The 11,964-nt window shown below is 38.7% G+C and overlaps 1 protein-coding gene across 1 annotated transcript; it reads right to left on the bottom strand.

Annotated features, from left to right (window-relative positions):
• Positions 1–394: 394 nt before the first annotated feature.
• LOC109058286 (lysoplasmalogenase-like protein TMEM86A) lies at positions 395–11,926 on the bottom strand. Its single transcript, XM_019075528.2, has 3 exons — positions 11,771–11,926; positions 6,499–6,763; positions 395–5,746 (listed from the first exon to the last, which is right to left on the bottom strand). The coding sequence occupies exons 1-3, from the start codon at positions 11,789–11,791 to the stop codon at positions 5,319–5,321; spliced, it is 714 nt and encodes a 237-aa protein (XP_018931073.1). The 5' UTR covers positions 11,792–11,926; the 3' UTR covers positions 395–5,318.
• Between the last annotated feature and the right edge of the window lie 38 nt (positions 11,927–11,964).

Below are 11,964 nucleotides of genomic sequence, written 5' to 3'. Positions count from 1 at the left end.
CATTAAAGCGTTTTTAATTTCAAATAATTTTTTTCTGGCTAAAATAAGAGTCCATAATCGCTTCCTGCAGTGAAAATATCAACATTTTTGGGTGAAGTGTTCTTTTAAAGGAGTAAATATTTACTGCAAATAGGAGTACTGTTTTTTTTAGTATTTTATTCCATCTCATGTTGTTCCAAACCTGACTTTATTTCCTTTGAGGAAAACAAAAGGAGAGGTTTAGCAGCATGTTCAAGCTGCTCTTTTCCATACAATGGAAGTGGAGGGGGACTGGAACTGCCAAGGTTTGGAACTTCTCACGGTTATATAAAATAATTTTTCATTTTTGGGTGAACTGTCTCTTTAAGGATTCATCATCTTCCGCATGACAATAATGAGACAAACACACTTGTAGCACGTTTTCAGTTGCATTGCAGTTGCATTTATTTCTCACTTGGACTAAATCACATTCATAGCAGTATCACTATAGTAAACGAGCACTACGGTCCTTTAACAACAATAATGAAAGGAATCAAACTAATGGACATTATAACAATAAGGCAAAATATTGAATAGACCTCACATCTACTCTGCAAAATATAACAGCATTCTTTCACAACATAATAATAACTTCACAATGTTACGGGTCAAATGGAAAAATATATAGATATATAACAAAGAGAAAGAGAGAGTTACTCCAAAAAATAAGAGCTTCCCTTATTTTAGTAATATTGTTCACAGACCATAAAACCACTTCTTTTTTCATCTATTTTTAAAGATTGTAATCAAAACTGCACAGCTTTCACTACCATATTGTCACTGCCTTAGTGGTACATACAGCATAGTCATAAATGTTACATATATTCAATTCCTAAGAACTTTATAGCAATGTTGGTCCATCTTATATACTTTGTACTTTTCTGAAACTAGTGGTAAAATGTGATTTCCAACATATGAACACACAATATTTGATATTAGTACTGGACAGCAGTTAGAGTCAGCTATTGTAAATATTAATATGTTAACACACTTGTATCATATAAGACTTTCTCATAAGATGGAACCGACCCAGATTATATCTGACGTTAGAAACAGCAACTACCCTTTGATTTACTCTTAAAGGCAGAGGTGATACAGAATAATATAGAACAAACTTGGTAAAGTTGTGATTGTGCGTAATGTTTGCAGCAAACGTTAGAAAAAAGGTGTGCTAAAGCCAAACCAATCACCTGCCTATCTAGACAGCATTTCAAGGCATCACAGATGCCTGCTGTGAAGAATGACAACCACGACAAACTTTAAACCAGCACTGTAAGTATCTTTTACAGATAAGACAATCCCAGAATGCACTGTGTAAAAAATAAATCCAAGATGTAGTACAAGTCGAAAGAAATGTTAAATATAAATATTCAAATTTCACTCAATACTGAAAACGCATCAATAAACATGAGCTCAAGCAAAACAAATCGGTCTATTGGGAGAGTAGTGGCATGCTATTGTGTTAGCTTAGCAACATGCTAATACAAGTCTCCTGTTACAGATGTTCGATCTCACATATAAGGCGGCAGCTGCTGATTTAGACAGAAGACAGTATGGTAAGCTCACTAGATTTACGAACAAATCTTTTATTTTAGTAAAATAAGATGGCAACAATCGTAGGAAAAAGGAGTATGCTAACCTCTCTTGCAAAGTGCATGTATATGGCGCCCTATATTGTGACGCAAAAATAAGTTTGAATTGAAAGAGGACAGAAGATTGAAAACTCAAAATCGTTGAAAACTTCATCCACAGGGTACGAAACTATTGCACACCACTGTAAGGCCAGAAATTTACTGTACGCAAGTACAGGGCCGTTCACACAAGGGACGATAACTGTAACTATAAAGCTTAAATAATCGTTTAAATTCTACAGCACAGAAGAACTTTCAAAACAATTTTTTCCCACCTGAAGAATGATAAAAACATTGACCTTCAATCAGAATCTGTGACTTTAAAGAACTTGAGCATTTAAAGCAGCAGATGACAAAACTGCAGCGTTAGATTATAGTAAACAGAATGTTATCGTCTGTTGGTGCGGACGCTAATATTGTCAGCGTTACCGATACAGTTATCGTTCTTGGTGTGAACACCCTTTATTCAGGTAGCGAGCTATATACGTCATTATTTAAATTCCTCAGTAAGATGCTCTTTAAACTGTAGCTCTTCCATAACAGTGGTTAATGTGAAAGAAAAAAAAAAACAGATCATAGTGCCCCTTGTGGCGACGTTGAGAATGCAGCACAAACTTGCATCACAACTGTAGACTGACATTTGGGAACGCAGTTATGCACAATATCAGGTTTTGGGAAATGCGTCAAGCATTTGCGTAGAGCATGTTTCAACCCTCAAGCCCAAAAATTTCAGGAAGGTAATAAAGAGATAAATTGGAAAAGTGCAGATATTTAAATCCCTCAACCAAGTGGGTTATTCCTCGTTATCTTTAACAGCAGGACGGCTATATACCTAAACACTGTCATTAATACTGAACCCACTGAACTCCCAGCATTCTGTTTCATCCCCCCTTGACTCGACACAAAAGCATCAAACTCACAAGCGCTGACAGAAGGGGTAAAACGATCCCGCTCACTAACAATTGAATAAGGTTGCGAGCTAAAGCAAAGCCAGATGGAAAGGAAATCTTCCCCGTGCCAGTCTCCACACTTCTCGACAGACAGCATTTCATCGATGGAAACAGAAGGCACCTGTTCTCCTCCATGGAATTCGCAAGGAAACGACCAGGCGAGGTCAAATTCTAACCATCTGGGAGGTGACAGCAGGTTGTAAACTAGGAAGAAAAGAAATGCTAAGCAGGAATACTGACTTAAACTGCCATCACTAAAAAATTAATCACTGAATCACAAAAAAAAGTCTGTGTTTGCCCCGAAAATGTGATTCAGGGGAAGACTCTGGGATCTTTCTAACTCTTATTTTCATGAAAAGCATCAAACGAACAATTATAACTTCACTCAAAATGTCGTTCCACCGCAGACCTTCACAACACAAAACCGATTTGTAGCTTGACACACAATGGCTCTGAAGAGACATGCTGTTTGATGACCTTGCAAATCACGTACGATTTTTCGACTAAGCTGAAATATTGCTGACAATGTGACACTGAATAGGGAAGCTATGAAACTTGGCAATAAGCAAATATGTCAAAATAGCCTTGCTTTTTCTCACGAGCTCAGCGGTTCAGCTGTGTGCATGCTGATAATGACAATAGCATTTATGTGCGTAACAGTATGCTGGACGCAATGGCCAACAGGGTTGGGTAGACACCTTAGTTATTTTGATGTGAATGAAAATAAGTCTTTGAATGAAAAACTGAACTTACCTAAGTGTGTACCCAAGTGCACCATTTTCATTCACATTAAAAACAAGAAAAATGGAGTCTACTGCCATTCCACCATTGGATACTGCATCACGACCAGGTTATATCACTTCACAATGGACCACTGTTGAGTAATCAGCTGTGTTTACATTTAAAGCTCATTTCCACTCACACCTGAGGATACAACAGCTGAGCACATATCAGCCCAAGCTGTTTTTTCCATGACTGATGGTTCAGCTGATGATCCCTTATTGAGATTTATATTAAAAACAACAACAATCAGTTCAAATCAATTGATAAGAAATACAGTACATGTGGTGTTTGTGTTAAATCTCACAAAGCCTGTCAAGAAAATGTCCTGGTCATATTTCACCCCAAAATCCAAAGAAAATAATGTTTATAGTTGAATATTTTGCATAAACAAAATGAAGCCTAGTTTAGTACAATTGTATAGGCTGATATTGATATTTATGATGTTAATTAAGTCCTTATTAATTAATTCTGGATTAATTAACATCAACATAATGTAAAAACAATTATATTTAAATTGTATATTACTTATCAATTTAGTTTTTGTTGCACCATAAGGAGAAAAAATCTCATCACAACAAAAGTAGAGTACAAAAATTACACTAAAATAGACATTTTCTTTATGCAAAATAAATACTTTTTGTATTTTGTAGTGAAATATTACTTCAACAATATGTTGTGATTCACCCTAGTATGTGACTCGGCTAATAAAGCACAGTACCACACACAAAAAACACTGTACTGTGGAATATCCACACGCTGTCAAATTTTCACTCAGTCATGCTGTGATATATTCACACATTTTCAGGTGAAGGAATAGAAGTGAATGAGATGAGAAAAAAAAATCACTGTCTTAAAACTAAAATACAGGCTAATCTAAAGCTGACGACACAGGGCTTCCCACTTTCCCCTGAGTAAAATGTTTCCTACTGGCAATAGACAAAGGAAAGTGGTTGGAAGCTTGAAAGATAACACTCTGTCACCAAATTCCCTCCAAGAAAGATACCGACATCCATTTTTATGAGTCTTGAGCTGTGTCTTCCTATTGTTATTGGTCACGTCTCAGAATGAAGTGTAGGATACGGGCTTCATCTACTCCAGAGACAAGGCTAGCACTGGTTGCAGTCAATTGGGCATGACAAGACAACTTCTCCAGCCCATGTGTATGTAGGCAAGGAGGTCTGTGTACTAACTCAAGTTATGAAACAAAATGACTTTTCAATGTGTCAGTGACACAGGATAAGGTATACCTCACAATGCTATGACAAGGCTATACAGCAGCATTACGCTAACATGTCTGCTATAGTATTGAATGGTTTTCATGCTGCTCTCTGATTAGATTTGGGAAATCTCAAAGTCTGAATCACTTTGTATTGTTTGCTAGTCCATTATAGAGACAAACACTATGTCGCTCAAGACTCACTCTTTGTTCACAATATAAGCCATCAGGGACTCTCTGAAGTGGACAAGATATCAAAGCCATTGAGAGGACACTGGGATAGTCTCTGTCGAAATGGAGACAACACTTAATGGGAAAGTAAGTTGGGTAAGTTGGGAAAATCTGAATATTTGGATCTAGTAACTAGAAGGCCAAACCTCATCTGTCTTTCCTTTCTCAATACCAAAATGATGGTACTACTAGAGGAAACACAAATGCAGTATTGTAATTATGGGAAGAGACCTGACTTAGTCAAGAGTCAACCTGACAAAGAGTTCAAGACTATCCAACCTTGTACATGAATCCAGCAAAGAATTCTCCCATTGTTTTGGTCTCACGTGATCTTAAACTGCCAATTCCTCAACTATAACCAATATTTCCCGGCCATGGTCAGACAGGGGAACTGTGGATGGACCAGGGGTTGCAGAAAGTGGAACTTGAACCTGTGTAGCTGCTAACAATGTTGAATTATTAGGGGAAGGTTGGTTAATATGCAGCTCCTCAGGCTCTTTTTCGAGCCGCATCGGCATCTTGACATTCCACAGCCGACAGTGCGATCAACATCTGGGCAGCATAGTAGGTGGCCATTATGATGGCTCGAGAGTGGGGCACTGGGAAGCAGAACTTGTTGACAGCAATGGTGAGGTCAGACACCATGAAGAGGACGGCTCCGAGGCAGGCAGACAGTTTCGTCCAGGTCCAGAGGTCATTGGCGAGCTGGACTCCAGCGATGGCCCTCCAGCCCATGAAGCCAATGAGAGCAATGTAAACAGCCACCAGGTAGGTGAAGGGACCAGAGAGGTAAGGGTACAGTAGGGTGTAGCTGAAGCCTGACATGACAGCAATGATCAGGCCTGCTCTCAAGTTGAGGGGCTTCATCCCAAAGGCCGAAGAGTAGAGAATGTGGGTGATGGCGAACATAAACAGTCCTGATAAGGCAAATACAATTGCATTGAGAATTTGTCAAAGACAGCAGGGGTGTCCAATCCCGCTCCTGGAGGGACACTTTCTTACGAAGTTTAGCTCCAACACACCTGGCTAGAACTTTCGAGTAAATTTGAATACCCTGAATAGCTGGTTCAGATGTGATTAATTAAGGGTTATAGCTAAACTCTGCAAGAAGGTCTCAGGTTTGGACACCCCTGAATGAAAACGTATAACATACAGTATATATCTTTGTTACATGATTCAGCAGGAAAAACTTTTTATTCTTGGTAACATAACACTGTTGTTTGTGCTAAAGGAAACTTTTCTTGAGTAACTCTGTGGTTCCCAAGGGTATCTTCGGGCAGAATGGTTTGTTCCAACCCTCAACCCTCAACCCTGACCTAAAAAACCTCATTCAACTTCTACATTACTTTCTCCGTACAAGAGCTGCTGAATCAGGCATGATAGTTCAGGGTAAGCACATAAAACCTCTTGCTCAATAGTGGTGACTTGCAAAAAAAAACAAAAAAAAAAAACACAGTCTGCTTTAAAATCATTTGCATAAACTCTCTGAACCCACATTTGGAAGGGCAATAAACGTTAAATGCAATGTTATATTGATACAAAGATTCTCATAAACAGAATTATTTGTGTTCTACGGGTGACATATTTTTCCATTCCCATCAATCCACATAGCAAATAACTCTTAATCCTTTTTTAATCAAATCAAAGCAGCACAAATGAATTAACTCACCATGACTAAAGTAGCCTTGTTCTTGCCAGATGAGAAATGCGTCACCCAAAGCAGAAAATATAAGTCCTGCCAGGATTTTCCTGGCACTGGAGTGGGCACCTAAAAAGCTGATGCCATGGGCGAGCAGAAAAACCCAGAGACAGAAGATGGGCAGACATTTGATGAGGGCACTGAACCAGGAGGGGCTCGAGGTGGGTAGCCACAGAACAAAGTAGACGCAAGTGGCTTTGAAGAACGGAACAAGCTTTGGACCCTCGCTCTTGACCTGCAAGACAAAAGAGAGATTGAAGTTGAATTCATGGGAAGTGAAACACACCATCATGTGAGGCAGAAAGTCTGACACAGAGCTATTCTTGTATTTAACAATTGGAGGAGCTAAAAAAAAAACGTGAGATGTGACATACCATTAATAACGACTATGAAAATTGCTAAGTCTCAGAAGTATAAAAAAAAAACCAAGAAAAATGTCAAAGTTTAATGTCCCATGAAAGTGAAATTTGGGGCCCTTTGTCTCGAGTGCCATCTTTACTACAACAGACAGTGTGGATAGTCACCACCAGACCAAGAAAACCTAAAGGAGGAAGTATTGACTTGCACCCCAAACACAGAAGAACAAAACATAAGTGTTCTTTGGTGACCCATAGGGTCATATGAGTCTGTCTGATTGCACAACCTCCTTATTACAAAACTGGAAGAGCCATTGAAGTCTTCCAGAATTTACACCACATTGAGCAGCAGCTGTCATACTGTTACAACATGTCTGATCTTGCAAAGAAATATTCTTACATAAAATGATGTCTGTTAACTAGTACTTGTAGGACTGGATTTTATCATACTCATAATTGTTTCCAACAAAGATAATTGTTTCCAGTGTGTTTCTGCGGTGTTCTAGGACGTTGGTTGCTAGTCAAGTATTGCTGGATGGTTTCTAGGGCTGGTTGCAAGGGTGCTAAGTGGTTATTGGGGTGTTTTGGTGGTAGCAAAGTGTACTCTTAAGCCAAAGAGCCCACCCCCAAATGATATTATGGTTTCTATATGACACGGGTTCCACCTTCACTGTAAGTCTATTGGATTTCCCCCCGTCAACCTTTGGCAGGAAATTAGCATGTTCTTTAGAAGAAGAAATAATGTCACAAGAGCAAACCCCTATCAGTAAATATAAACAATAATAATATTTGCCTTTTTCACGTGAAGTCTCTGTACTTATATATTGTAAACACTGCACTCAGCAACAAGGTACACAACATACAAGTAATATTACTTATGTAATATAGGACAACTACTACAGTGACCCATATTAACAAAACTATTTAACTTTTCTTGCCCTAATCCTCTTCTTAGTCCGTGTCCGTTGCTTAGTCTTGGAATTTGTAGTTCAAGTCTTTGCCGACGGGGGAAGTGGAAAAAGGCTATTGTTAGCAAGTTTATATTTTAATCAGATTCTGGTTTACTCCTCAGTCTGAGAAAGGTCACACTGAAATTCAGAGACAAATATTTCTGATTTCTAGCTAGCTGATGTGAGGAGATTGTATGCACGCAACATGATCTCTTTATAAAGTAAACGTGGTGCAGATCTTTAAAATGGATGTGGTAAAGCGTTTTGATTATAGATCTGAGTTGGTAAATGAAAGGTTGTAGGTGTGTCAACCCCACAAGGGATGATCCACTAACCAAAACCATTGTACTGGTAGGAATGAATGTTAAATCACTTTGGAGAAATACATCCCGTAAATGACTATTTTCTAAAATTGAATTTAAAAAAATCCTACAAACACAACATAGAAATGTAGCATTGCATCACTTGCTCACCAGTGGATCCTCTGCAGTGAATGGGTGCCGTCAGAATGAGAGCCCAAACAGCTGATAAAAACATCCCAATAATCCACAAGTGATCCACATGACTATCTATTAATGCCTTGTGAAATGAAAAGCTTCATGTTTGTAAAACAAATTCATCATTAAGGTTCCTTAACCTTAATTTGTCACTTCTGGTCACTATTTTGGACTGTTATTGCTTGTAAATAGTGTTTGATATGTGACGTTTTCTTTCCTGATTCAGACGAGATGACGACTTATGTGCAATATTATGAAATATTATATTTTAGATGGAAGCAATGGTTTGAAATAAAAGAAGATGTCATGATGGATTTACCTATTACCAGTGTTGGGTTTAATGTATTACTAAGTAACTAAGTACTGTATTTTCTTTCCTCTTAAATAAGATATTGTTTATATATATTTACATTACAACAATAGTGGATTTAACATCAAAATTTAGCATCTAATGTAAAAATGTATGTTTTTAATGTTATCTTCTCCCTTTAAATGCTTTGATAGTTCAAGAATAATTTATGAAATTGAATATTATTTATTTGAAAGAATAAAAGGGGGCAGTCGTGGCCTAATGGTTAGAGTCTTGTAACCCGAAGGTTGCAGGTTCGACTCTTAGGTTCGGAAGGAATTTCCGGTGGGGGGAGTGAATAACCAACGCTCTCTTCCACCTTCAATACCATGACTGAGGTGAGACCCTTGAGCAAGACACCGAACCCCCAACTGCTCCTTGGGCGCCGCAACAATATGGCTGCCCACTGCTTGTGTGTCTACTGTGTGTCTCTAAATGCAGAGCACTAATTCTGAGTATGAGTCACCATACTTGGCCACACATCACTTAACTTTCACTTTCACTTAAAAGAGAAGTTCAGAGTTTATTATTGTATCGCTCAACTGGTCAAGGTTGAAACGGGAATTAGAAAGTAATTAGCAATAATAAGTAATGCAACACGTTTTAAAGAGAGTAATTAGTACAGTAATCTAATTACACTATTACACACATTATTTGCATTACTTGTGGATTACGGTGATATTTTTATCAGCTGTTTGGACTCTCATTCTGACGGCACCCATTCACTGCAGAGGATCCACTGGTGATCAAGTGATGGAATGCTACATTTCGACAAATATTTCTTTAATTAATACATTGCATAAAATTACACATTAAAACAGGTGACAACACAAGAAAAAAAACATAGGTCAACTTTAAACATATTTAAGAAAACAGAACACAGATCAAAATTAGAGAACAATTACAGATACCTTTGCTAATTTCCTTAATTGTGTGATAATTTAACTGGCAGCATTCCTCTAATTTTGACTGAGATCACAAGATGGCAGGCCGCTCAAAGGTGACTGAAACCCTGCGGCAGGAGGCGGTCCAGATGAAAGCCAAAGGGATGATCCTTTCAGCCACTGCACGAGAAGCTGGTCATTCCAAATCTAGAATAGATTTCTAGAATATTGCAGCTTAACAATGACACTAATTCATTCAAGTCCCCCAAAAAGCCTGTTCATCCACGTAAGACAAATACTTGAGAAGACAGGAGAATGCAGAGACTCTCAGTGGGGAATCGGTTCAACACTGCAGCTGGAATTGCTCGCCAGTTCAGTGCTGAACAGGGTAAGGATCTGTCTCACCACATTTAAGAGAACTGAGACTGAAAGCGCACTCTGCAGTGACCAAGCCTCATCAACAGAAAGAATCAAAAGGCAAAACTAACCTTTGCTGAGGAGCACCTTGTGTGGAGAGAGAAGAACTGGTCCAAAGTTCACTTTAGCGATGAGAACAAGTTTAATTTTTTTGGGTCCGATGGGAATCATTATGTTCAGCGTCAAACTGGGGAAAGACTGAACCCAACGTGTAAATAATTCAGTGAAGTGTCATGGTTTGGGGGATGTTTTCTGCAGCAGGAGTTGGTCCTCTTATACAGATACATGGCAGAGTGAATGCATGTATTTATCAGAACCCTCTTTAGCAACATGTGGTACCTTCCCTGCAAGCATCTCCCAATCAGCCGGCAATTTCATGCAAAACAATGCAAAACGGGTAAAGCAGTTCCTTGAAGCTAAGAACATTGAAATTAAATAATGAAATGGCCAGCCTAGAGATCTGAACCCAACTGAAAATCTCTGGAAAATCCTTGGCAATAAAGTTATTGCTTAGAAACCCACTACAGTCACCCAACTATGGAAGAGACATGGAAGAAGATCAAAACCAGCACATTCTGAGAAACTAGTGATGTCCTGCAGCCGCAGATGTGCTGAAGTCATTCAAAGCAAGGGCCTCTACACATTTACATTTATGCATTTACCAGACGCTTTTATCCGACATATTTTGGTCAGTATGTGTGTTCCTTGGGAACTGAACCCACAACCTTTTGCACTGCTAACGCAAAGCTCTACCACTGAGCCACAGGAACGCTCACCTACTGCATCTACACTTCCTGTAACCCTCCACAGTTTTAGATGTAATCTTCTTTCATGCTACAGTGGTTACTGTTCTCTAATTTTGACCGCTGTGTTCCACAAAATAAAGTGTTTTGTTGAAATGCCTTGGTTATTTTGTCAAACATGTTAGTATAACAGTGGTATACCTACAGCTAATATTCCTTCAAATTTTGAGTTATGAATTTTAACAATATTTAGAAAAAGTCAAGTATCTGTGTGTGTGTGTGTGTATATATATATATATATATATATATATATATATATATATATATATATATGAAATGAAGAGAGGTGTTGAAAACAGAGGACTTTTTAAACAAAAAGGTTCACTGAAACAGTATAATCTACATTATGTCAGCAAAACTAAAGTTATGTCAAGAGAAACTGCATGAACTTGGATGGCTCTCTTTGCCAGTCATAATGCATGCATCTGTTTGAAAGAGGAATAAAGGTTTGTCAGGAGAGTTTCCATTGAATAAAGCCCTTTGAAAGCAGATGAAAGCAGAGAAAAATGGGGAAATGCAGAGAATGGGGGGGGGGGCAGCTGCACAGTGCTTATTTAATTATAGATCAATGGAATCTTTGCAAAAATAAACCAGCCACAGTCCATGATCATATAGCACATGGTTTGTAGAAGTAAAGTTGACATGAGCGTGCTGGCCATGATCACGTGCTCATTGTTATTCTCAAGATAACAGACTCAAGCATGCATAGACGAAAATATACATTTAAAACAAACAGTGATGTCAGCACAGCATTGATGTGTATGTGGAGTGTCACATCCTTAACGACAGGTCAATGTAAGCATCATTTTAAAAATAACAACCGATACGACATAAAGAATATAAAGAAGAAGTGACTGACGGAGCGAAGCAATACATGAAAACGGCCACTCCGTACACTTAATATTACTGAGAGCATGTCTTCATGAAGTGATCGTGTTTGGATGTTTGGATGCGAAGCTTTCGTAGAGAACAGTGCACAGACTCACCACAGTGACCGGAGAAACCATCTTCGTCTGCGGCTGAGCAGTCAGTGGAAGGATGAACGGATCAGTCGTCGCTAACAGAGCACACGAAATTTGTTTTCGTCCTGTGTTTGGGACATACAGGCCATCATCAGTGGGAGGAGTCAGAGTGGGCGGGGCTTGCGGGTGAAAACAAGCCCTGTCCAATCGGAATGCCG

The sequence above is a fragment of the Cyprinus carpio genome, chromosome A25 (assembly GCF_018340385.1).
Source record: "Cyprinus carpio isolate SPL01 chromosome A25, ASM1834038v1, whole genome shotgun sequence".
NCBI lineage: Eukaryota > Metazoa > Chordata > Actinopteri > Cypriniformes > Cyprinidae > Cyprinus > Cyprinus carpio.
The sequence above is the reverse complement of the archived record's forward strand: the minus strand, read 5'-3'. Positions and strand labels throughout refer to the sequence as shown.

What these genes read in the sequence shown, in the direction of transcription:
- LOC109058286 (XM_019075528.2), bottom strand. Translation starts at nt 11,791, where the DNA reads ATGGTTTCTCCGGTCACTGTG. An exon ending in TGGTTTCTCCGGTCACTGTG is followed by an intron (nt 6,764 to 11,770) that starts GTGAGTCTGTGC and finishes TTTGTCTTGCAG; the next exon opens with GTCAAGAGCGAGGGTCCAAA. An exon ending in ACAAGGCTACTTTAGTCATG is followed by an intron (nt 5,747 to 6,498) that starts GTGAGTTAATTC and finishes TTGCCTTATCAG; the next exon opens with GACTGTTTATGTTCGCCATC.